At 47.4% G+C, this 26,267-nt stretch overlaps 1 protein-coding gene across 1 annotated transcript; it reads left to right on the forward strand.

The window, feature by feature from the left end:
- Positions 1–4,138: 4,138 nt before the first annotated feature.
- Positions 4,139–24,984, forward strand: ASB4 (ankyrin repeat and SOCS box containing 4). The gene is made up of 5 exons (XM_036761023.1): positions 4,139–4,730; positions 13,074–13,373; positions 17,631–18,121; positions 23,304–23,417; positions 24,227–24,984. Exons 1-5 carry the CDS (start codon positions 4,550–4,552, stop codon positions 24,413–24,415), a joined length of 1,275 nt encoding a protein of 424 aa, XP_036616918.1. The 5' UTR covers positions 4,139–4,549; the 3' UTR covers positions 24,416–24,984.
- The last annotated feature ends 1,283 nt before the right edge of the window (positions 24,985–26,267 follow it).

Here is a 26,267-nt window from a genome sequence, read left to right on the forward strand (position 1 = left end):
AGTCTATACAAAGACAGTTCTCTGCTCCTGTTTCAAAACTCCATGTACAATATGATCTCAAAACATTTGCTCTTCCAACACAGTCCTCTGAAGCCAGGCTTATTAGCTCAAGCCCTCACTCTGGCCATCTAACCCTCCCTCAAGCCTCTGCTCTGGCCTGCCTCCTCCCGAGTGCTATTATGATAGGGAGAGGGAAGGAGGAATTATCTCCCAGGACCCCTGCTCTGGGCTCCTGGAAAACTACTCCCTTCAGTGCCACCAGCCTGTTTTCCTTCAGGCTTTGTTGCTCTTGGTGCTCCATAGAACCACAGCCACCCCAAGCACAAAGAGCAACCCCAAAACTGGGAAACGTCCAACCACCATCTCAGTATCCCAAAATGCCATATTTTCCTTTTAATCTGCATATCCTACCAACTATGCCATTTTGTTGCAACAATTCAGCTAGCAGGTGCTGTGGGGCTGAAAGACCAACACAAGCCCAACAACAAGGACGCTGCCAGCACAGGTTCTTTTGATCTGCTTTGCTAAGGAAAGCAATGTTAAGGGGTTAACAATCTTACTTTAATCCAACATATACATATAAACTCACTTAGTTCAGGAGGAAAAGCCAGCAACCTGAACTTCAGAGCAAGGACAAACAAATTACAAACATACACAATATAAACAGACCAAGTCACAATTCATAGTTACCAGGAAAGCATTAACATCTGGGTTGATGAGCCGGGGAGCTCTTAATAATGGCTGGCCCAGAGTCACGTGCCACTCCTCTTGTGGCTCAGAGCCCCAAGCAAACAACTCTGTTCTCTCTTTTTATAGTCTTTAGACATTATCAAACTTCATCTGAGCGACCAGAACTTAGGTGCCTACTATTGGCTCTGGTCTTAGCAACTCCCCTTAGGGCCCTGGGGGCTTCCTGCCTCTCTCAAACTATCCAACTAGTTTGCTAACCAGCCTGGGGCTTTGCACCTAGTAAGACTCAATCAAAGACACTTAATTAGTTTAGCATTCTGAAACAGTAAAAAAACGTCCCACCTTAATTACCAATATACTGAGATAAGCTAGATCCATTCCCAATAAGATCCAGGGTGAAACAAGGATGTCCATTATCACCCCTATTATTCAATTTGGTACTAGAAATGTTAGCTGTAGCAATAAGAGAAGAAAAAGAAATTGAAAGAATTAGAATAGGCAAAGAATAAACTAAGTTATCACTCTTTGCAGATGATATGATGATTTACTTACAGAACCCTAGAGAATCAAGTAAAAAGCTAGTTGAAATAATAAACAACTTTAGCAAAGTTGCTGGATATAAAATAAACCCACATAAATCCTTGGCATTCCTATATATTACTAACAAAGCCCAACGGCAAGAGATAGAAAGAGAAATTCCATTCAGAGTAACTGTAGACACTATAAAATATTTGGGAGTCCACCTGCCAAGACAAACCCAGGGCCTATATGAACACAATTACGAAACAATTTTCACACAAATAAAGTTGGATCTAAACAAATGGAGAAAACATTAGTTGCTCATGGTTAGGCTGAGCTAATATAATAAAAATGACAATTTTACCTAAATTAATTTACTTATTCAGTGCCATACAAATCACACTACCAAAAATTATTTTACAGAGCTGGGTAAAATAATAACAAAATTCATCCGGAAGAACAAGAAGTCTAGAATATCAAGGGAATTAATGAAAAGAAATGCTAGGGAAAGTGGCCTAGCCATACCAGATATTAAACTGTACTATAAAGCAGCAGTCATCAAAACTGTTTTGTACTGGCTAAGAAGCAGAGTGGTGGATCAGTGGAATAGGTTAGGTACACAAGTTGCAGTAGTCAACAACTATAGCAATCTACTCTTTGATAAACCCAAAGAATCCAGCTTCTGGGATAAGAATTCACTATTTCACAAAAACTCCTGGGAAAATTGGAAAATGGTAGGTCAGAAACTGGGCATAGACCAATATCCTACATCATATACCAGAATAAAGTCAATATGGGTTCATGATTTAGGAATAAAGGCTGATACTATAAGCAGTTTGGGAGAGCAAGGAATAGTTTACCTATCAGATTTATGGAAAAGGAAAGAATTCATGACTCAACAAGAGATGGATAGAGAGCATTACAAAATGCAAAATGGATAATTCTGATTATGTGAAATTGAAAAGTTTTGTATAACAAAGCCAATGCAACAAAGATTAGGAAGGAAGAAAATTGGGAGAAAATCTTTACAACCAGTGTGTCTGATAAAGGCTTCATACCTAAAATATACAGGGAACTGAGCCAAATTTATAGGAATACAAGTCATTACCCAATTGAGAAATGGTGAAAGGATATGAACAGGCAGTTTTCAGAGGAAGAAATTAAAGATATCTATAAGCTTATGAAAAAAATGTTCTAAATCACTATTGATCAGAGAAATACAAATCAAAACAACTCTTAGGTACCACATCTCTCTTGTCAGATTGGCTGACATGACAAAATAGGAAAACGATAAATGCTGGAGAGGATGTGGGAAAATTGAAGCATTGTTACATTGCTGGTGGAGTTGTAAACTGATCCAGCCCATTCTGGAGAGCAATTTGGAACTATGCCCAAAGGGCAATAAAAATGTGCATACCCTTTGGCCCAGCAATACCACTTCTAGGGCTGTATTCCAAAGAGATCACACAAGTGGGAAAGGGACCCGTATGTACAAAAATATTTATAGCAGCTCTTTTTGTGGTGGCAAAGAATTGGAAATCAAGGGGACGCCCATCAATTGGGCAATGGCTAAACAAGTTGTGGTGTATGAATACTATTGTGCTATAAGAAATGGGGAAGATATGGACTTCATAATAACCTGGAAAGACCTACATGATGTGATGCTGAGTGAGGGGAGCAGAATCAGGAGAATGTTGTACACAACCACAGACATATTGATTTTGTGACAACTAACCTTGATAGACTTGGCTCTTCTCAGCAATACAAGGTTCAAAGACAGCCCCAAAGGTCTCATGATGGAAAAAGCTATCTACGTCCAGATAAAGAACTATGGAGTCTGAATGTGGATTGAAGGAAACTACCTGCTGTCTTTTTTTTCCTATATCTTTTTTTTTAATTTTCTTTCTTCTTTCTCATGATTCACTCCATTGATCATCGTTCTTCTTTATGGCTTGACTATTGTGTAAATATCTTTAATGCAAAGGTATATGTAGAACATATATCAGATTCCATGCTGTCTTGGGGGGAGGGGAGGGGAGAGGAGAGGGAGGGAAGGAAATTTGGAACTCAAAAACCCGTGGAACTGAGTGTTGTAAACTAAAAATAAAATTTTTTTTGGAAAAAAAAAAAAAGAAACTTGGGTACCCTCAGGCCCTTGGATCTTCTTCAGGGATCGCTGCCCTTCCCCTCCTCCAGGTTCTGACCATATTCAGTTCGTTTTTAGCATTTCCCCAATAAGTGGGGAGTCACTGACTATCCTCTTTAAGGATGAAAGCTTGGACTTTCTTCAGGTTACCCCAAAGGATCAACATAGCAGTGAGGGTGCTGTCCAACAGTGGAGGTGTCCAGGGTCCCTCCTCTGAGACTGGGAGCTGCCTGCCCCAGGCCATAAAGAATGGGGGAAGGTAGAATGTGCTGTTCTGGCGTAAGATGGGTCAGGAGGGCACAGGGCTGTCATCAGGGGACAGTGAGAAGCCCAGAGAATGGGCGCCCCATGATTCAGGTTAGGTCTTGTGTTCTAAGAGTTTCTAAGAGGCTGAGCTTGGCTTCCTGGGGCCTATGGCAGGTGTTCCTTGGTGGCTTTCCTAATAATATGTGTGGGGGTGGGCCGTGCCCAAATTTTGGTGCTCTGTTTCATGGTGGGTATTTGGGGGAGGCAGCTAGATCTGTCTACACTGGAATGAGGCCCTGTCTGCAGTGGTCAGGCTGCAGCTTCAAGGAGCACTGCTTTGGGCACAAGCCATCTGGGCTGAACTGCAGACAGGCCTCATAAAGCTGGGCCTTTCCTGGGCTGAGGCCTTTGGCCTCTGATTGACCCCTATTTGCTGGGGCACCAGGGACAGCATTTGTTGACTGTCCCCAGGCTCCAATTCTGACAAGCTCCAGGTCACAGTATACCAGAATCTGAGAGGAGGAGACAGAAATGCCCAGTGACCAGCCCAGGAGTGGTCATGTGACATCTTTCTAACAACTAGTCCAGGCAAGGCCTGGGCCTTCAGAGGCCCTGATGCATTTTCTGGGAGCATGTGTGGCCCCTCCAGGTTTCTCTTTCCTGACTCTGTCCCAAGGGCCACCCTGCAAATCCTGATGGGGAGCCACCCCCAGGCACCCCCATCAGGGCCTTTGCTGCTGGACCAAGCATTACAGATTGCACAGTCACAGGCGAGGCCAATCTGTAGGACCTGGAAGCGTCAGACACACTGACAAGGGGGTTTGGAGGCCTGGGCTAGTCTCAGTATAAATAGCACAGGTCAGCATAGCTCGGGGATAAAATTAGCTGCTGCCTCAGCCCTCCCTGCACCACTGCTGACTTGGGGTCATCCTCAGGAGGAAAGGCAGCATGGAAGATACTGAACCCACAACCAGGACATCCACCAAAATTGCCAAGAAAACCTTCCTAGAGGCCCTGAAGGCCAATGACTTTGGAAAGCTGAAGGCTCTTTTAATCCAAAGGAAAATTGATGTGGATACAGTGTTTGAAGTAGAGGATGAGAACATGGTCTTGGCATCTTACAAACAAGGTAAAAACACAGAATACTCAGTGTGTATTGGCATGCCTGCATCCTGAAATGGCCAGCCAGGGGGCTTGAGTTGACCTGTGACCAATTCTACACTGGCTATTTTTAAAAGAAGTATCTGACTCCCCTCCCCCCATCTTCTCTCTGTCCCCAGGAACTGACAGTCCAGCTCAGCCAGCAGAGTGTCTGTCTGTCCATCCATCCATTCGTCTGTCCATCCATCCTTCTGTCCATCCGTCTGTCTATCCATCCATCTATTTATCCATATTTCTATCCACACAGCCACTTCTGTCTGTCTTTTTCTAACTTCCTTTAGGATAAAGGAATCTATTCAACAGATCAAACTCCAGAGACTAATGAGCAGCCACGCTGACCATGTAGGAGGTTTGGACCTAGATCCTCAGGTTTTGCAAAAGACTTTCCTTAAACCCTTCTGAAATGCACCATCTTTTGTTTTTGTACACACAGTTTCTCCCCTGGCCTTGTCCTGAGCATGGGGAGGGGAGGAGGGCAGGGGTGATCCTAGCTGGGGAGTAGGCTAACTTTGACCCAGCTGCTTGAACAAATTCTTTGCTCCCACAGAGGAGATTTGTCACCCCAGAAGTAAGCAGTGTCTTTTCCCCCTCTAGGGCCTGTAGCTGTCTGTCTTTCTGTCTGTACCTGCTTAGACCATCTGAAGGCAGGTGAGACAGATATAGGCCCATCTCAGCCTCCCATCTGAGCTCCAGCTCAGGGGTGACCCCCACATACAGGCAGCCTGCTGGGCTATGGTGCAGCATGCCATCCTCAAGTTGGGGATTCAGAAGGAAGATTGGGACCTTCAGGGATTGTTCATTTGTTTTTAAACCTCTGTTTAGACATGTCTACACCACCAGCACCATCAGCCTTTACCTCTCAAGAGTAAAAATTGGTGGGCGTCTCCTAATGTCTGCTTTAGGGCTGGGAAAGTGGCTGTGGTCTGGGGCTGGGCTGACAGGCTGTAGCAAAGTCACCTTTTCTTTGGCTTTGCCTGAAAAGAAGTGGAAAGCCCCATGCCTAAGACCCTTCTCACTGAGGAGGGATTTTTTGATGTAGGAGGGAGAAGTGAAGATTTATGTGAATGATGAAAACAGGAAACTGGACTTGATGATCACTCCAGCCCCACCCCAGAGATCCTTTCAATTCTTTTACTTTTATTGGGGGCAGGACCAGTCTGACATTGTGCTCCCTTTATCGGAGGGACTCAAACACATTGACAATCCATCTGAGAAGGTGAGAGACTAGTCCAGACGGCCCCGTGTATGTGTCAGAGGAAGCCCTTGAACCTAGGTCTTCATGATCCTGAGGCCAGCCCTCTCTCCACCAGACTGTGCGTGGCCTCCCACAATGATACTATAAGGATTACTATTCCCATCTTAAAGATGAAGAAACTGAGGCTTGGCGAGGGGCTGTGTCTGTCCAGTAGTCAGACAGAAAGTCAAATTCAAGTTTCTCAGACTCCAAGGCTGCTTTTCAACTTACCACATCAAGCAGATTCTTAAAGATTCCAAGATCAAATTAGCTAATTTCCTTCTGCTTGACTCTGACCAGCAAATGGTTGACACTGTTTCCATTTTTTGGAGGTGAAGATTTCTTTCATTTATTGACTTACTTTCACAGTCTGAAATGTCTTGATTGGCAACTTAGTCCCCCTGTTAGGAGATGTCCAGCCCACCATTGCCTATCCCCAGCCTGGCCCTGCCCTGCCTCAGGCCAGACCCTCTGGGGCTCCGAAAGCACCTGCCATCCTCTGAGGGTCCCTTGGCTCCAGGGTGCCATGCTTATTGCTTCCCAGAGGGTTCATTGCTTTGGGTCAGTTTGGATCCCTTCCTGGGGCTAAAGTCTCACTCTTGTGAGCAGGTGTTTTGATTTGGTAAAAAATAGAAAGTGACATTTCCCCACACCTTCTGCCCAAGGAAAGGAACACACATTGATCCAGTTCCCTTAAGAAGAGCCTGAGGTAGTTCTGAGGCTTAGTGGTAAGATCAATGGATTTGGAGTCAGGAAGACCCAAGTTCAAATTCTACCACAGACACTTCCTAGATGTGTGACCCTGGATAACTCCTACACCTCTCCCTGACTCTCTCCTCTCACTTGTAAAATAGAGATTTGTGGTGAGGCTCTAATGAGGTCATTTATATACAGTGCTTTTCTGGAGATGGTGGGGAACTCAGCGTCTTTCTCACCCCTCACAGCCTCCATCCATGGAGGAAAGGGGCAGAGCAAAGGACAACGCCCATTTTTTTTTGTATTTTTTTTGGAGGTGGCAAGGCAGGGCAATTGGGGTTAAGTGACTTGCCCCAAGGTCACATAGCTAGTAAGGGTGTCAAGTGTCTGAGGCCGGATTTGAACTCAGGTCCTCCTGACTCCAGGACCGGTGCTCTACTCACTGCACCACCTAGCTGCCCCTGTTCATTTTTAATTAAATCCTTTTATCTCCATCCTATACTTCCCTATCCCAACAGAAAAAGAAAGAGAAAGGAAATCCTTGTGACTAGTATTCAAACAAAACAAGTTTCTGCATTGGCCACATCCAAAAAATGTGCGTCTCATTCTGCAGCCTACATTTATCTTCTCTCCATCAGGAGGTGGGTGCAAGATCCTTCATTAGCAGTACCAACTAATCTTGATGACTATTCCTTTATGAGGGGCAGGTAGGCGATGCAGTGGATAGAGCTTTAGACCCATAGTCAGGAGAACTTGAGTTCAAATTCAGCCTCAGACACTAACTGCATGACCCTGGGCAAGTCCCTTCACCCGATTGCCTCAAGTTCCTCACCTGTAAAATGAGCCAGAGAAGAGAACGACAAACCACTCCAGTATCTTTGCCAAGAAAATCCCAAATGGGGACACAAAGAGTCAGATGTGACTGGAAACAAGCGAACAACAATTCTTTCATGATATAGCTTGAGGCCTAGAAGGGCTATTTCTCCTTCCTTCCCAATTTCTTAAAAAAAATTCCCCATGATATTCTAGTTTTTATGTTCCTTCAGATACATTTTATGATTTTTGTCTAGCCCTCATAAAGAATCCCCTTTGTAGTTTGATTGGTATAGCACTAAATATGTAAATTAATTTAGATAGTATTGTCATTTTATTATATTGACATGACCCAGCCATGCGCACTAAACATTCTTCTAATTGTGTGAGTTATTTTATATTTCTTTTAGGAGAATTTTGTAATTGTATCCGTTCAGGTATTAAACACGTGTTGGCAGATTGAGCCACACATGTTTTGTATATTTTGTAGTCATTTTGAATGGGACTTCCCTTTCTATTATTTTCTTCAGGATCTTGTTATTGCTGTGTAGACATGTTGTTGATTTTGGGAAGGGAGTGTTATTTTGCATTTTACTACTTTACTGAAGGTTTTCATTGTTTTAATTAATTTGTTTGCTGATTACTGTGATTTTCTATGTAAACCATAATGTCATAAGCAACTCATTTTGTCTCCTCCTTGCTTGTATTTATGCCTTTAATTTATTTTTCTTGTCTTGGTGCCATTGCAAGCTCTTGTATCACAGTTTCACAAAATTTGAGAGTTGGAAGGCACACCAAAAGCCATCCAGCCCAACCCACACACAGAAGAGATCTGCACTATATCATACCCAACAAGTGATGGGCACTCAACCTCTACCTGAAGATCTCCAGGCAGGGGGAAGCCCCCACTTCCCAAGGCAGCCTTGTCCACTTTGGGGCACCTCAAATTGTTAAGAAGTTGTTACTGACATAAAACATTGCAGCGTGGTGGCACAGTGGAGTGGGACTTGGAGTCAGATCCTGCCTCAGGCATTTCCCAGCTGTCTGACCTTGCACTAGTCACTACACCTCTGTGTGTCAGTTTCCTCATCTGAAAAAGAGGGTTAATTATAGCACCTGTTGTGAGGATGGAAATCATGCTTGTGAAGTGGTTACTGTTGCTGATGTTGTTGTTATGGTGGTGGTTGTTTCTGTCACTGTTACTGTTATCATTACTCCTAGTTCTGCCTTCTTCAGGCAAACAGACCAAGGCAAATCCCTCCTTCGTATGACAGGTCTTGGAATATTTAGATGCAGATATCATGTCTCCCACACCCCACCCCAAAGTCTTCTCATTTCTAGGCTAAGCCTGCCAAGTACCATTAATATAACTTCATGTGACATGAACTCAGAGCTCTTCATCATCTTGGTTACTCTTCTCTTGGACCCTCCAGGTGATCAATTGTGCCCTGAACTGAATACAGTACTCAATATAAGGTCTTATGTGAGGACAAAACAGTGGGATTATCCTTGCCCTATTCCCATAAGTTGTGCCCCTCTTAATGAAGCCAAGATTGTATTAGACTTTTGAAGCCCACTAAACCCTAGATTTTTATCAGAACAATTGTTGCCTACTCCACTACCCCCATGTTATACTAATGAAATTGAATTATATTTAAAATATTTTTTTTAGAATTATGTCAAATAACACCAGGGAAAGAGGGCATCCTTGCTTTTCTCCTGCACTTACTGGGAAAGCTTCTAGTATTTCAAGCATATAATGTTATTTTTTAGTTTTACATAGATCTTTTTATTGTATTGGAAAAACACCCTTCTATGCCTATGCTTTGTAAATTTTGTTTTGTTTTTAGCATGAAGAAATATATTTTTACAAAGGACTTTTCTGCATCTATTGACATAATCATGTGATTTGGGTGACTTTTGTTTTGCAGATGACTAAGTTGTGTATTGTTCTAATAACGTTGAATCTCTCTTGAATCTCTGGCATAAATCTGACTTTATCATAGTGAATGATTTTGGAGAATAAATTAATGGTTTTTTGGATAGGATTTTTTACAACTTCTTAAAAAATCAATATTCATTCATGATATTAATTCATAGGTGTCCTTTGCTTTATCCTTCCCTGTTTTAAGCATTAGTGTTATTAGCTATTTGTCTTACAAAATCTTTCTCCATTTTGGAGAATAATGTCTGTAGTATACACATTAATTATTCTTTAAAATTTTAGCAGAATTTTTCTATAAATCCAGTTAAACAGGAGTATTTGTTAGTGGTAGTTTGTTTGTAGCTATTTCAAATTTGTTTTCTGAAATTGGATTATTTGTGATGTCATTTGATATCTTATTAATTGGGTATTTCATATTTTTAGATAATTCTCTATTTCTTTTGAAGTCTCAGTTTTGCTGGCATAGAATTGTGTTCTGATCATTCTTTTTTGTCTATTGTGATTTTACCTTTTCCTATTTGATTTTCCTTCTGAAGGCCATTTCTAAGAAAGATTTGAGAGGGTGTGGTGATGCTGGACATCAGATGTGAAGGTGAAGGAAGAGTCGATGTTGACACTAACCTTCCAAGCCTCACTATCAGAGTCAGGAAGATTGGGAAGGTGACTCAATGTTCATGGTTAGGTGATAAGTTTGGTTTGGGATCTGTCGAGTGTAAAGTGACTCTGGGCTATGTCAATGGAGATGTCATGTGGACAGGTGATGATTTGAGATTAGTGAAGAGTTAGTTCAGATGGAGCACCATAGTGCACAGAGAACCAGGCCTGGAGTCAGAAAGACTCATCTTCCTGAGTTCAAATCAGGCCTCAGATACTGACTAACTGTGTGACCCTGGGCAACTAGCTTCACCCTGTTTGCCTCAGTTTCCTCATCTGGAAAATTATCTGGAGAAGGAAATGAAAATCACTCCAGTATTTTTGCCAAGAATACCCCAAATGGGGTCATGAAGAGTCAGATATGACTGACAATGACTGAACAAGGGCTGGGAATGAAAAGTTGATGTGAATGTAGATTGACTTGGAATGAGCAGATGCACAGAAGCAGAAACCTTTCTGTGATGATCTGAAAGTGGGTTTGAGTCACTTTTTCAGAACTGATGACAAAGTGATCAGGCTGTACTTACCAGTACCTTCCTGGTCACTTTTGGGATCAAAAGTACTATCTGGGATCTTTCCCATCAGCCGCTGTGCTCAGTTTTGACTCCATGAATATCATGCTCCAGCACTGGAAACCCTCTAGTACCTCCTCCCCCCTTTTCAGCTTCCTTTTGTGCTCTGTCTTCCCCTGTCAGATTGTCCCTTGAGGGCAGGGACTATCTTTTTTGTATTTGTACCCCCCCCCACCTTCAGCTTAATATGGTGCCTGGTACATAGTAGGTGCTTAATAAACACCTGATCTCCTCATTGAGAGTCATGGCAACCAAGGGCAGAAACAATTAAGAGAATAAGCTCTTTGGTGAAACGTTACACAGACAGATCACAGAAGACCTGGAACAATACAACAGAATAGCTGAAGAGAAGGCCAGAGTGAAAGAGCTTGGCTTGCTATTAAGCTAAGCCAGATCATTCCTAAGATGTTTATTTGTAGATGAAACCGAAACTAGAGGAGCCACCAGATGTGGGGTATTTTATAATGATCTGTTCCTATTGGTAAGGACAGTGGAGCCACCATATCTGCACCCCACTAGCTTGATTCTCTATGTAGGGAAGGGGCAATGACACTTAGGATGATGAAGGGGGTGAAGAGACATGAATAGACCTGGACAAGAAATCCAGAAGACATCCAGAATGGAGGGGAGTTCATTTTTAATGAATGTAGGGATTGAATGTCAAGACATCTTCAAGAGGGCGAGATTCCAATTCAATTGTTGAATGTGTCTGTTAACAGGACAATATGGCAGCTACTTTAAAAGAGGCAAAGTGCCTGGGAATGGGGAGTTGATATCCCTGGTGCATTCTGCCCTAGTCTGATCCCTGATAGAGTGTTTTCATGGGTTCTTGGTACCCCATTTTTAGAGAGGACATCAATAAACTGGAGAGGGGAAGACTGTGTTCAAGCCTACGGAGGCCTGTCATGTGGAAGAGGAAACAGACTTTTTCTGCTCTGCCCTTGAGGGCAAGGAGCATTGAGCAGAAGCTGCAACGTGTCCGGGAAGAGGAGGTCATAAAGGGGGGGTGTGTGCAAGAAATCTGGAAATATCTTCTGGAGTTAGGCTATATAGGGCTCGAAATTCCAGATGGAGGAGTTTGTACTTTGTCACAGAGGCAATAGGTAACTGCTCTAGATTTTGGAATTTAGGAGGACATGGTCAGAGTACATGGCCTTAGTGACAACAATTTGGCATGTGTGTGGTTGATAGATTGGAGAGAGGAGGACCAGAACAGGAAGACCAAATAGAAGCTATAGCCACAATCCTGGTGAGAAGTGATAAGGGGCTGAAGCTGGTGGCCATGTGAATATGGAGAAGAGGGAACATAGATACAGGTGATGTTGTTGTTCAGTCATTTCTGTCATGTCTGACTCTTCATCACTGCATCTGGGGTTTTGAAAGATACTGCAATGGTTTTCTATTTCCTTCTCCAGCTTATTTTACAGATTTGTATTTTACAGAAACCGAGGCAAACAGGGTCAACTGACTTGCCCAAGGTCACACAGCTAGTAAGTGTCTGAGGCCAGATTTGAACTCATAAAGATAAATCTTCCTGATTCCAAGCCCAGTGCTCTGTGTGCACTAAGGTGCCATCTAGCTGCCCACATGTGATGTAGTGTGAGTAAAATTAATGACAACTGGTAGGGTTTGGAGAATGGAGGAGAGGAGGAGGAGTCAAGAAGGCTTTTGTGATTGTGGCCCTGGGTGACCAGGAGGATTGTAGGCTCCTCAACAGAAAGAGAGAGGAAGGTGTGACAGCTTCTGGTTTGGACTGGTGGATTTGCGATACCCAGAGGACACTTGGGTAGAGAAGTTGGCAGGTAGTTGGTGATAAAGGAGCTCAGGAGAAATCCTGGGACTGAATGTGCAGCTCTAAGGGTCATTTGCAAAGAGAGGATTGTTAAACCCATGGGAGGGATGAGATGGCCAAGTGATAGGTTTTAGAGAAGGAATAAGAGGGGAAAGGGAAGGGAGGGAGGGGAAGGAGAAGAGGGGAAGGGAGGGAGGGAGGGGAGGGGCCTTACTCCCAATGCACAGCAGCTTGGCTTCAGAAACCTTGACCTCTATGTATTTGTATATGTGTGCACCCCACACACACACATACGCACACATGCAGACGCTCCCATACAGACCCACCAACACAACCCTACACGTATATATACATATACACATATGTACACTTGCCTCGGCTGGGGATCAAATCTCCATGAGGCTTAGATTGGAAGAGCCCTAAGTTGCAAACTGAATCATTAGGAACCAGTGCTGGGAGCGCACAGGCCTCCCTAGACACCTCCAGGCACATTCACACCAGTTCCTGCCCTTCCTGAGGACCCCTATTAAAGTACACACTGTCCGCAGGTGTACAGATCAGGTGGCCCAGCCCGGGCCCAGCCTGACTTTAGTTCTGTTTTACAGGGTACTGGCTTCCTAACTACAAACTGAAGTCTTCTTGGGCCACGGGTCTGCATTTGTCCGTCCTGTTTGGTCACATTGAGAGCCTCTTGGTGTTGCTGGACCATCATGCTACTATCAACTGTCGACCTAATGGGAAGACCCCCCTCCATGTGGCTTGTGAAGTGGCCAATGTCGAATGTGTCAAGATCCTCTGTGATCATGGAGCAAAGCTCAATGCCTACTCCTTGAGTGGCCACACAGCCTTACACCTGTGTACCAAGGAGAGCTCCATAGTTTGTGCCAAGCAGCTGGTATGGAGAGGTAAGTCACTTCCTCCTGGCTTTTCCCTGAGCTTCCACCAGAACCCTGAGTCCTGGCCTGTCATTTAGGGCCCATCTCTCTCTGTTTCTTTACTGCCAGTGGGATAAAGAGGGTTGGAGCCCATGTGATTAATTAACTTCCTTTGCCCATCATAATAAAAGAATTGGTGACCTCTGGCTTCCCCAGGCTTGAGGGAAGGGCCTGGAACATAAGCCCAATAGGAGATCCTGGGCCCACAGAAATCACTCTTTTCCCCAGCATAACATAGACAACTGGCCTTTCCTAGTCACTCTGACTTATGGTGTCCCCCTCAGTGCCACTCCAAGCTGAGCAAGGCTGGTTCTGGGATATCGGGACTGCCATCACTGGCTGCCTAGCTCAGCCCTTGGGAGCCAAAGAGGCATTGAAGAGAAGATGCCCCAAAAGGGCCTGCTCACAGGCGCTCCTGACAGCCCAGAGACCCAAGTCCCTTTGAGTATGTGTCAAAGGCAAGACTCAAGCCAGGTCCTCTCCACACTGCTTCTCCTAATTCAAAACACAAGGAATTTAATTAAATAATGGAACGAGGTAAGAGATGAGAAAGATTTCTCTCCAGATACAGATGTATAGTCTGCCCATCCATGGGAAAGGGGGAATGTGCAGGTAAGAGGCATAATCAGGGAATCCATGTGGTAGGGGACAAGAAGTCAGGGAACACACAGCCAGGGCCTGGCTGGCTGCTGCTGACATCCAGCTATTCCCAGGAACTTCAGCCTAAGCTCTTATCTGCCAGCATCTAAAATTCCTGTCAACTCATATCATCTCATTAGCCTGGGTCCCCTTTAAATCATTCCAAGGATTCTACTGAGCCCAAATATCAAGGTAGGGGCCTGAGCTATGGGGAAGGGGTGGTTTTTAACCTCCCAGTGCCCCCAGCAGCTGGCAAATCATTTCAGGATCAAAGCTGAAAAGGGCCCAATAGGACTGGTGGCCTTTGCTCTCCATCATTACACTCCTTGTGGTTTGCTTCCAGCCCCCAAAGTGGCCACCCAACTAAGGAAAATCACTTATTGAAATAATTTATCCTGTGATACACTACAGTACAATACAATGTAATTCAACACAATATAATGTGCTACAAGCACAATGCATTACATTTATTAAGTAACCCAGAATTGTCCCAGGGCTGGAGGCAATAAAACTTAGATAAGATGGAGTCCCTGCCCCCAAGGAATTCACAGTCTTTTAGAGCTCTTGTGAGCATAAGGATAGCCAAGTCATATGGCAGAAATTCACCAAATTTAGAGAGGTGCAGAATAAATGCCTACATGAAGCCCCAAAGAGGTCATCACCAATGGTTAATGATGGGACACATTAGGGGAGGCTTTCCTGAAGGTGGTGACACTTGAGTTCACTTTGGGACAAAGGCTGGTAATTTTAAAACTGATGATGGGGAAGGACATTACAGGTCTATGCAACAAACTGAAGGTATAGTGGAGGGATGACCCCAGATATGTTCAGAAGCCACAGAGCCACTCAGTCCACTAGTTTGGGGAGTGGAGGGGGGAATTTATCCTTCATCAGTTGAGGGGGGGAGAAAGGGGAGGGGAAGAGAGAGGAAAGGAGGGTAGGGGAGGAGAGGAGAGGGGAAGAGGGGGGAGGGGAGGAAAGGAGAGGAGAGGAGAGGGGAGGGGAGGGGAGGGGAGGGGAGAAGACCCAGCACTGACCCTTAGGGAACACCCACATTCAGGAATCAAAGAGGATGGTGAGCCTGCCCAGAAGACAACCAAGGGTATTTTGAGAGGACACAAGAGCAAGAGTGGGGAGTCCCCAAAGCCAAAGGAGAAGAGAGTGCCCAATGTCTAAGGCTACATGGTCACCAGAAGTACTGGTGGGCTTCCATCCCCCATCACAGCCATTCTCAACAGCCTTCCCCATCAGAGAAATGTCACCTTTATCTGACCTAACTCTCACTTGCTGCAGTGCAGTTCATCCTCTCTCCAACAAAGAGTATTGCAGCGGTTAGCTGTTGAGGCAAAACCATGTGTTTCTGCGTATACACTGTGTGCATTCACCAAGGAAACCTCCCAGGGAATAAAACACAGGTTATGGGGCACTTAGCCACACTGCTAACAAGAGAGGCAGGTTGGACAGATTTAAACACGGCCATTGTTAACACATCAGTGAGAAGTGTAAGCACATGTAATCAAAGATGAAGCCAATCCAACAAACCTTTTCCCCCAATCCAATAAACATTTGTTAAATGCTTATCTTATGCCAGACACTGTGCTAAGCACTGGGGATGCAAAACTAAAAGAAAGTCTCTATCCTCAAGGAACTTACAGTCTAAGGTGGGGAGGAGATAAAACACAAAAGGAGACAGGAAAGGGGTGAGGGGATGGGAGAGACACCGAGGGGTGTCCAATGTGGAGGCATCTTGCTCCATGGAATTGAAACCAGAGAGAGCAGAGTTGGCAGAGTGGAGTCGTCTGAGTCCAATTTCTGCCCTCTCTAAAGGACTGCATACCAGGCACCATGCTGGGGGAAAGAGACACAAAGAGAGGTTCCCCAGAGGGACTCCCATTTAATTGAGGGAAGAGAACAATGCAGCATGGGTGAGGCAAGAAGAGGCCCTGATGCTCACTGTCTCCACGGAACGTGAGCAGGAAGGGGAGCTGGATCTGGAGGGAAGAAAGGGGTTTCTGCAGCCTGGAAAGGGTGCCACAATGCCAAAGACTCCCATCCACACTGTCTTTATCATTTTCTTTCTTGGTTTTATGGGTACCCAAACACTGGTGCTTTGCAGTCAGCCCAGGCATGAGCCACTCAGTACTTGACTGGGCTGGACCCTTGATAGCTCAGGCTGCCTCTCCCTGGGTCTTGTAGTCTGGGCTCCATTAGCTTTACCGGAGAGAACCAGGCCAATCACCAGAGAGGGCCCTTAGCTGGATTGGCTTGCTATTCTAAAAAACCCAAACCATTTCCACTCACATAGGAGGCCAGCCTTCCAGCACCAAGAAGGCTAGTGGAACTGTCTAGTGGCCCTGGGGGGTGGGGAGAGGAGATGTCTTGGAGTGTGTTTGGAAGGCCCCAGAGACTTGGCTTGGCATGACCTCCAAGGTCCTTCAGGTGCTCTCTGTTCTTTCCATCCCAAGGCCTTTGCCCTCAGTGGTGCATTCTCCAATAAGACCAGGAGGTGGCGTTCTTGCCTCAAACAAAATGATTCCAGAAGCCTTTCAAATTGGCATCCTACCCTGCACACTCAGGGCCCTAGTCAACAAGTCAGTAAAAAGTATGTATTAAGTGCATACTGTATTCCAGGCACAGTGCTAAGCTCAGGGGATACAAAGCAAGGCAAAAGCCAGTCCCCTGCCCTCAAGGAGCACATGGCCTAATGGGGGAGACAACATGCCAAAGACTATATACAGACAGCTCGAAAGGGTATAAATTGGAAGCGATTTCAGACAGAAGCCACTTAGATTAAGCAGGACTGGGAGAGGCTTTTTGCAGAAAGTAAGACTGTCTGAGACTGGAAGGAAGCTCGCTTTCCCCAACCAGGAGACAGAGAGAATTCTACGTCTGGGGCACAGCCAGTGAAAATGCTGGGAGCAGAGGGTCTTCTTGTGAGGACATCAAGGTGGCCAGCATACTCGGGGTATCACATACGTGGTGGGAGGGGTGGGCTGGGAAACTCTTGGAATGCCCAACATGTGATTTTGGAGCTTTTGTATTTGATCAGGGTGGTAATGAGGAGCCCAGCGATTGGAGTGAGTGGGGACAGGAGAGTTGACCTGGTCAGGTCCAGGCTTTAAGATCAATTTGGCAGTGGGGTGAAGGATGATCTAGAGTATGTGGGCCCACATTAGAGCGCTTGCAGGGGCCCAGTGTGAGAACTTATGGGCAGTCAGTGTACCTGATCCCTGTGTTCATGGCGGGGACTTCGTTGTCAGCGTTGTTCCGTTGTGTCAGACTCTTCCACCCCATTTGGGGTTTTCTTGGTTTGCCATTTCCTTCTCCAGCTCATTTTCCAGATAAAGAAACTGAGACAAACAGGGTTAAGTGACTTGCCCAGGGTCACACAAGTGTCTGAGGCTGGATTTGATCTTAGGAAGACGAATTTTTCTCATTCCAAGCCTGATGCTGTATTCCCTGCTCCACTGCACTGCCAGAATGGGCCCTGCCCCCCTGAATACCCCCTGCACCCCTCTCCTCTGCTGCTCTTTTCCTCCCCTTTCCTGGTCCTCTTCTCCCTTTCCATCTTGTCGGTCCCATTCCCAGGTGCTAATGTGAACATGAAGACCAACAACGCGGACGAGGAGACGCCCCTGCACGCTGCGGTGCGCGGCGGCCTGCCTGAGCTGGCGGCCTTCTACGTGGAGCACGGCGCCCTGGTGGATAGTGTCAATGCGCACCTGGAGACTCCGCTGGCGCTGGCTGCCTACTGGGCGCTGCGATTTAGGGAGCAGGTGTACAGCGCCCAGCACCACCTCGTCTGCCGCCTGCTGCTGGCGTCCAAGGCCCAGGTCAACGCACGCGACGAGGACTTCAAGGCGCCGCTGCACAAGGCGGCCTGGAACTGCGACGAGAACGCCATGCAGCTGCTGCTGGAGGCAGGCGCCGAGGCCAACCTGATGGACGTCAACGGCTGCGCCGCCATCCAGTACGTGCTCAAGGTGACCCCGGTGCGCCCGACAGCCCGGCCTGCCCGCTGCTACCAGCTTCTGCTCAACCACGGGGCTGCCCGCATCTACCCGCCCCAGTTCCACAAGGTGAGGCCCCACAGACTGATGGACTGATGGACCCCAGCCACGTCAGCAGTTGCACTTACAGAGCCTCTCCTGCAGTGTACCCATCTAGACATGTCTAGGGGAAAGAGAAACAGCCTATGCCTTTAGTAAGCTTGGTCACCCTCCCTACAGTCCCCCTCGCCAGAGAATGGGACCACCAATCCCTGTAGCAGCGTCTCCCCCTTCCCCATCCCAGGACAGGGCAGGTCCAAAGGTCAAACACCATGGGGAACCTGTAGAACCCTGTATAAAATCCAGCTACCTTCACTGCCCCAGGGGTGGGAGGGGTGGGGAATGGGTCAGACAGTTAGAAATACCTAGGTAACCAGGTCCTCTGATCATGCACCGTTGCCAGCTCTGTGCTGCGCTTCCCATGTGCACCCACACCAGGTCAGGACTAGAGCTGTTGGCCAGCTCCCAAGCACTTGGCCCTTTCCTGTGGTCCAGAGTATTCCCAAGGCCCAGGACCATTCCTCACACAGCTATGCACTGGTACTGTGTCATCCTAGGGAGCCTGGGGCTGAGGGCCAGTGGGTCAAAGCCCTGCTGTCTTCAGAACACATCTTCAGACTCCACAGGGAGCCTATACCTCCTTGACTTCGGGATAGATGGAGGGATTGCCCCTCTCTCACCCCAACCAACAGTCAAAGGGTGAGTACCCATCTTTGACCTAGAGATGCTGGTGAGTCTGTGTGCCAAAGACACAGGGTAAGGGAATTAATGCATGCATGAATGAATGAATGTATGCATGAATGAATGAATGTATGAATGAGTGAGTGCATGAATGAATGAATGCATGAATGAGTGAACGGATGCATGAATGAATGCACGCATGAATGAATGCATGAATGAATGAATGCACGAATGAATGGATGAATGCATGAATGAATGGATGAATGCTCTTCAGAAGAAATTCAAGGAAGAGGGTGGATTGAGCCCCTTGACTTCAGAGAGACACAGATAACCACACTCCCCCAACCCTGGGCATACATTGCCCAGATCATGGATTATTTCTTCCTCTTTATGTCTGTATAGGCTGCTCAGGCACATGGCGGGGGGCGGGGTGGAAAGCACTTGTCACATAGTCAGAAGACTTAGGCTCTGGTCCTGCCATTTCCTTGCTGTGTGGTCTTGGACAAGTCATTTCCTCTGTATGTCTCAGTTTCTTCTTCTTTAACATGGAAGCATTGGGGTGTGACAGGTAGGGCACATGGCTTGAGTCAGGGATGCCTGAGTTCAAATCCAAACTTGCTGTGTGACCCTGGGCAAGTCACTTAACTTCCATATGGCTTGGTTTCCTCAATGATAAAATGGGGATAATAATAGAAAGTCCCTCTCAGGGTTGTTGTGAGTATTAAATGAGTTAATGTTTGTAAAGTCCTTAGCACAGTCCCTGCCCGGTACGTAATAGGTGCTTAATAAATGTTTATTTCTGTCCTGCTTCTTAAACCTCAGTTTCTTTATTTGTAAAGTGAAGGGGTCAGACCAGAAGACTTGAAGTCTCTGCTAGCTGGAGCCCTCAGGTCCCTCCCAGTTATCTGGATTTGGTGACCTTGAACATCCCTTCTCACTCAGACTTTCAGGACTCCAAATGCTGGGGCTTTGGGAAAATTTCATTGAGAATTCCATATATCATAGCCGATACTTTCAGGCAATCCATCTTTGACAATGCTCCTTAGGAAAGAGGAATGGACAATCTTGGGGCTGCAGGGGAGCAGTATCCCAGGGACAACCAGCTTAGTCCCCTCTTAGGTTCCTGAGACCCTCTCTTGCAAAGTGACCTTCTGTCCAAGGACAGAGGCCTCCACTGTGTCCTCTACCTAATCAACTTTACATGCTGAGTCTTGGATCAGACCTCAGGCAAGTTCCCTCCTTTCACCAGATGAGCTCCATATCTTTCTTCATCTTTCTGTTTGGGTCCCATTGACCATTAACCATACTAGGCTGTACCCTCCAGACCTTAACTGAGGTCAGTCAGCAAAGTCCAGGGTCCGTGGGGAACAAATCTCTCCCTCCTTGCTAGGATTCTCAAGATGGCCCCAGCTGTGGAGTGGAGAGAGAACTGACCTTGGAGCATCTGGGTTCAAATGCTGGCTCTGACCCTAGATGTGTGATGCTATAGACTGAGGGCTAGAAGAACCTTAGTGGCCACAAGTCCCCCCTGCCCCCTTCTGCCTGGTGCCACCTACTTTTGATAAAACTCTGCCAGTCTTCTTGATGCGTCTCCTATTTCAGACAATTCATTGGATGACACTCTCTAAAATTCTGCTGAGAATCAGTCAATCTCATCAGCCTATCATGGGCAGTCTTACCTTCCTGGAAAATGGGGCTAACATTTGCTGTTTCTGAAGGACCTCTCTCCTTCACAGTCATTCAAAGTATCCCTGGGAGAGACTCAGCCATTGTACTCACCAGTGAGTTCAGGATCCCAGGAAGTATCTGGGCCAGGTGATTTCATCTCCGCAAGGGTAAACAAGTGCTCCTCCCTTTCTTTCACTTATTTTGGCTTTCACCCCCTACTGGCCATTTTTGTTCTGTACTTCCCAGTCCAGAGATCGGGGGACCATAGAGGGAGAGCTGTCAGGGACCTCAGGGGCATCAATTCCCACCCCCTCATTTTACAGAGGAGTGGATGGAGACCCAGGCACTGAATGTCAGAGTCAGGAGCTGAACCCAGGACTCAAAGCCCAGAGCCCCCAGGGCTCTGTCCAAATTACTGTCCTATGTAAGTCTGGGGAACAAGGGTGACATCAGAATGGAATGGCTCAGTTTGTCTTTGATTTCAGGGTTCAGCAGCCCATCCAGTCCATCTGATCATGTCCACTCCCTTCTTTGAGGGGTCCTTTCCCCATGGGAGCACCCCTTCTCCTTCCTTGGCTTCCCTTACCAGCTTAACTGTCCCTACAAAACTGACCTACCCTTCCTCTCTGCCTCCTGCCCTGATTTCCTGTCTTACAAATCCAGGCTGATCAGTGAAAGTCTCATACTCCCACATTGGTCTAGCTAAACAGCTTCCCCTTTCCCTCATCATTGAGAGGGTTCATCTGTGTCTCACTTTTAAGAACTTCCTGCCATTCTGGGCTGACTTCCCCTGCTGGACTGGAGGCTCTCTGTCTTCCTTGGGAGCCCATGGCAAACTCTTCTCCACAGGTGTAAGGGGGCATGTCCAATGAGGCCTGGCTTTCCTTTCCTTCTTATTTGGAGCTAGAAAGGGCCAAGCCCATCATTTCTGAGATGAGGAAACTGAGGACCCAACAGGTGAATTGATTTGCCTCTGGTCACACAGGTAGTAAGTGACCAAGGAGCAATGATTCTCCCATGGCAATCTCTCACCCATTTCCTCTTTCCATCCAGATGGTCAGTAGTCTACACTGGGGATAAAACTGTCCAAGCTTCCCCAATGGCCCCCTCTGGGGGGCCACCCCAAAAGAAGCACACACAATCCTAGGCCTCTTCTGAGACTGAAGTGGACACAGTGGGCATTGAGTAAGTGCTGATGGTTCAATGGGGCATTTGGAGTCTCAAAATAGCACCAGAGATTGGCTGTCCCTTCTCTACACACAAACACTTAAGGGTCTCAGCCTTGCTACATCAGCACTACCCTCTACCTTGTCTCAGAAGACTCATTGGCCTTCTTGGGAACTTTGTTGTTTCAAGTCATGCACAAAAATAATAGAATTTATGGCTAACTTTCCAGTGATGGCAAAGTCTTGTAACAATAAGCCTTCCAGCCCAGGGGGCTGGGTGAGCCCAGCCAGGGTATCTCTTTCCCAGGAGTAGTCCATCACCTGCCTAGATCCAAGACCAGGAGCCCCACAAAGGCAGGGTCACTGTTATTTGTATACCAAATATCTCCTCACAAAGAGCCAACTCTCAGTAAATGAGTGAGTGAATGAATGAATGAGTGAATGAATGAGTGAGTGAATGAATGAGTGAGTGAATGAATGAGTAAATTAACAAATGAGTAAATGATTGAATGCATGAATAAATGAGTAAATGAATGAATGAGTGAATGAATGAGTAAATTAGTGAGTAAATGAATGAGTGAATGAATGGAGTGAGTAAATGAATTAGTGAGTGAGTAAATGAATGAGTGAATGAATGAATAAATGAGTGAGAGAATGAATGAGTGAATGAATGAGTGAATGAATGAGTAAATTAGTGAGTGAGTGAATAAGTGAGCTAATGAATGAGTGAGTAAATGAATGAGTGAATGCATGAATGCATGAATGAGTAGATGAGTGAGTGAATGAATGAATGCATGAACAAATGAGTAAATGAATGAATGAATGAGTAAATGAACAAATGAATGAATGAGTGAGTGAATGAATGAGTGAGTGAGCGACTGAATGAAAGGCATTCATCAGGTGCCATCTATGTACCAGGCACTGTGCCAAGTTCTGGGGATCTGAATAGAGAACCCAGGGTGTCCCGGCTCCCAGAGAGCTCATAATCTAATGGAGAGACAGCAAACACATGCCAGGTTTTAGCTGCATGTCAGATGGGACCTCCGATGGTCCTTGGGTCACTTGGGCAGAGCCAGAGCATCAAATGGTCTTTAGTGTCATTTCCGCAGATAAAACCCCACCTGTTTCCGAACCATCCAGCAGCTCCTTGGGAGGGCAGAGCTCTCTCCACTGGGTGTGCAGTAGCTGGGGCTGTTGAGGAAGGGGGGCTGCAGCCCCTGCAGAGGAAGCTTCCAGGTCACACCTCCATAGGAGTTTTTTCCCTTGGACGGTGACTGTGGGGGCTGGACTGATCTGGAGGCATCACTGTACCCGGGCTCTTGGGGGTCCTGGGCTGTCTTTATCAGAGGATGAGAGGGAAGGAAGATAATGGCTGCCTGGCACATGCCGCTTCCTGCTTCTCCCTCAGGGTGCCTGGCTGGCTTGCCTGCCCTGTGACTGACAGTTGATTGACACTGACAGTTGGGTGGGGATGGCCAGCCCCTTCTCCAGAGGAATAGTTACTACGGAGGCTGGTTGTCCTTGCCTCCTCAGGGACAGTGTAAGCTCTTTGTGAGAAAGAATCGCCTCCTTGTTGGTCTCTGTTCTGAACACAGCGGTTGCCACATAGCAAGAGTTTAATAAATGCTTGTTGACTGACTGACTGGCATGTTTGCACATTGATGAGGGAGCTTTCATCTTCTGGTACCGTCGCACAGGTGTTAGAGTCCTGCCACGCCTGCCCTCTAGCGGTTGAGGTGGTTGTCAATGCCTATGAGCACATCGTGTGGACGCCCAAGTGGAAGAAGGCTATTCCAGAGGATAGCCTGCAGGTGAGGGGGTGATGGGAATCCTGGGCCCCTCTGACTATGGGTCCCCGCTAGGACCCCTGGATAGCCCATGAGAAAAAGGGTGGGCCAGGTAAGCAGGGCTGGTCGAAGCCCTTAGGAGACCTTCTGGAGCAGGAGAAAACACCCACCCAGCCTTGGAACCCAGCTGACCCAGGACTGCCATGTTTATGGCCATCTCTCCTGAGATGGGGAGAGAGAGTAAGCAGGCAGAAGTATGTTATGGAGGAGGCCTTGGGAAGGCAAGCATCCCGCTGTCGAGGGGCCCTGACCTTATTTATCTGTGACATCATATGAGCTCAGGATGCCCGCTCCAGAGGCCCACTCCACATCTATGCCCAAGCCTGTGGCTGTGAGCCACCGCCTAGGTCTAGGCTGGGCATCCCCAACTGGACTGCTCTTGTCCAGGCCATTATCGACACCTTTCCAACCTGGCTGGAGAGCTCAGAATCCCCTCTGTGCCCCCTGGGTATCTGAGAAGAATTCTGAATGTTTAGATACTCTCCTGTAGGTCATTCAGGGCTTGAGGGCAGAGCCAGGCTCACAGCCCAGCCTTCTGGACAGTCACTCCTTTGGCTGACCCTGTGCTCCTGAGCAGGCTCTGGGGCTGGGTGGACAGAGGCATGGTGGCCTCCCTTCCTTTGAGGACTGTGGAAGCCATGCCATGTTGCCCCACCCTCACGGGTCCCTTGAGGGCAAGGTTGCTGGAGAAAAAGGAAGACAATGGGCCTCAGGTACTGGGGTGGCCAGGGTGGCTGGGCTCTGACCAGTCTCCTTTGTGTGGTCTCTCACAGAGGCACTGGGACTTCTACCACTCTCTCTTCACCATCTGCAGCAACACCCCGAGGTCCCTCATGCACCTGGCCAGGTGTGCAGTGCGGAGGATCCTGCTCAGCAGATGCCACAAGATCATCCCACTCCTGCCCTTGCCTTTGCCTTTGAAGAACTACCTGCTTCTTGAGCCTGAGGGGATCATCTACTGAGCCTCCTTCACCAGCTCCTGAGCCCAGGATACGCAGGGAGGCCAAGACACACACTGGGAGGCTGGCCGTCCTCTGGAAGAAGGGCTGCAATGTTCTGCTCTGCCGCAGAGCAGCATGGAAACTTGCCAGGAGGCCAGTTTGGCTCCCAGAGATGAGAGTGATCCCAAAGTGGAAGGCACTGCCTTGGGAGGTCCTAGATCAGGCTGAACAACCAATTGTTGGCTGGGCGCATCATAGGGAGGACTCCTTTCCTGTAGGGGCTGGACTAGGGGGCTGCTGAGGTCCCTTCCAGGTTCTGGGATTCTGTCTCTGGGAGGCAGTGGTTTGAATAAATGCCATGGTCCTCATTCTGAGTGGAATGAACACCATACTTCAGGGATTTCAAAGCAGTTAATACAAGAGGGTGTTAATGGCACGCCTGGACCTTGGCGAGATAAAGAAGGCAGGACATAGAGTTCTCGGAGGCGAGCAGAGATCAGAATCCTCCCCTAAGGTCTCTCAGGGGCAGGTCGATGGCCTTGCCAAATGGTTCATTCTTTGCCCTTGTCAATAATGAGATTATGTTGTAGTTGGCCCAAAGCTCCACATGAGTCAGCAGGTGAGAAGGGGACAGCCAGGAGGGCTTAGGTGGAGAGGCAGGAATGGGGCGGGGGGATGGGGGGGAAGTCCCTGGTCCTCTGACCGGTCAGACCAGATAGGGAACACTGGGTCCAGATCTGGTCAGGTACCCCAGTGGTAAGAGGAGAACCTCCATCTGAGAGATGGCCACCAGGACAGTGAGAGGCCTTTAAGCCAGTCATATGAAGATAAGGAGGCCCAGAGTATTTGGCCTGGAGAGAAGAGGACTTGGGGATGGCAGAGTGGATAGATGGACTTGCTCTTTTTGGGGGCAAAACCAGGGCTGGGGGTGGGGGGCTGCAAAGGGGAGGTTTGGATGGGATACAAGAAGCAGAACCCTCCCAAAGTGGGAGGCAGGGGTTAAAGTTAGGGGGAAGCCTTCACCAAAGGCTGGAGTGGACTGTTAGCAGTATTACAGAGGCCACTGGTACAGGTGTCTCTTCCAATGAGATATTTCTGTGGTAATGAGAATCCCACTGCACTCTGTATCACACACTCCTTGGGTTCAGTTTGTACAGGAAGAAAAACGGCATCCTGCTCCAATGCCCCCTACCAAGAGACCACATCAGGAGGACAGAAAGCAGAGGGAAGAATGGGAGGCCTGCCGTACACCTCAGTGGGCTTTTTTGGGGTCCTAGGTGCCTGAGGCAAAGCTTTGAGGCTTCCTCCTCAAGCAAATCTGGGAAGAGCTGGGGTCTGCAGTGGAAGGAGGAGGGGGCTTCAGAGCTACCGCCTTGTCCGGTTGCCACTGGGGAACCTTTCCTCCTAGGGTCCTCTTGTCTGCCTCTCACAGCTCTCTGGCTTATTGGCAGGGCCTGGCTGTCCACCCTTGGCACAGCCCAGACACTGCCCTGCCTCTCTGCTGCTCATCTGCCTCTCTGGATGCTTTGTTTCTGCATTCAGCCTTGACAGCTAGCATTTGTGGGAGCCCCTCCTGCCCCCTTGTGGCTGCCAGTCCCTGAAGGTCGGCCCTCTTGCTTCCTGCTGCTGCTCAGATAGACCCTGGTAAGCCCGGAATTTCAGGGTTGGAGGGACCCCAGCAGCCACATAACTAAGGCTCTACTGGAAAAGGAAGCCCCCTTTCAACTCAGCCAAAAAGTGACAAACCAGCCTTTATTGGGCCCTCCAGCATTTATAAGGTCCTTCCTCCCTCCCTCCCTTCCTTCCTCCCTCTCTCTCTCTCCCTTCCTTCCTTCCTTCCTTCCTTCCTTCCTTCCTTCCTTCCTTCCTTCCT

This window comes from Trichosurus vulpecula, chromosome 5 (genome assembly GCF_011100635.1).
Source record: "Trichosurus vulpecula isolate mTriVul1 chromosome 5, mTriVul1.pri, whole genome shotgun sequence".
NCBI lineage: Eukaryota > Metazoa > Chordata > Mammalia > Diprotodontia > Phalangeridae > Trichosurus > Trichosurus vulpecula.

Bases quoted from the DNA above. Each gene is read 5' to 3' on its own strand.
- ASB4 (XM_036761023.1), top strand. From the start codon at position 4,550: ATGGAAGATACTGAACCCACAACCAGGACATCCACCAAAATTGCCAAG. The intron at 4,731-13,073 runs GTAAAAACACAG...TCTGTTTTACAG, and splicing joins CTTGGCATCTTACAAACAAG to GGTACTGGCTTCCTAACTAC. The intron at 23,418-24,226 runs GTGAGGGGGTGA...GGTCTCTCACAG, and splicing joins TTCCAGAGGATAGCCTGCAG to AGGCACTGGGACTTCTACCA.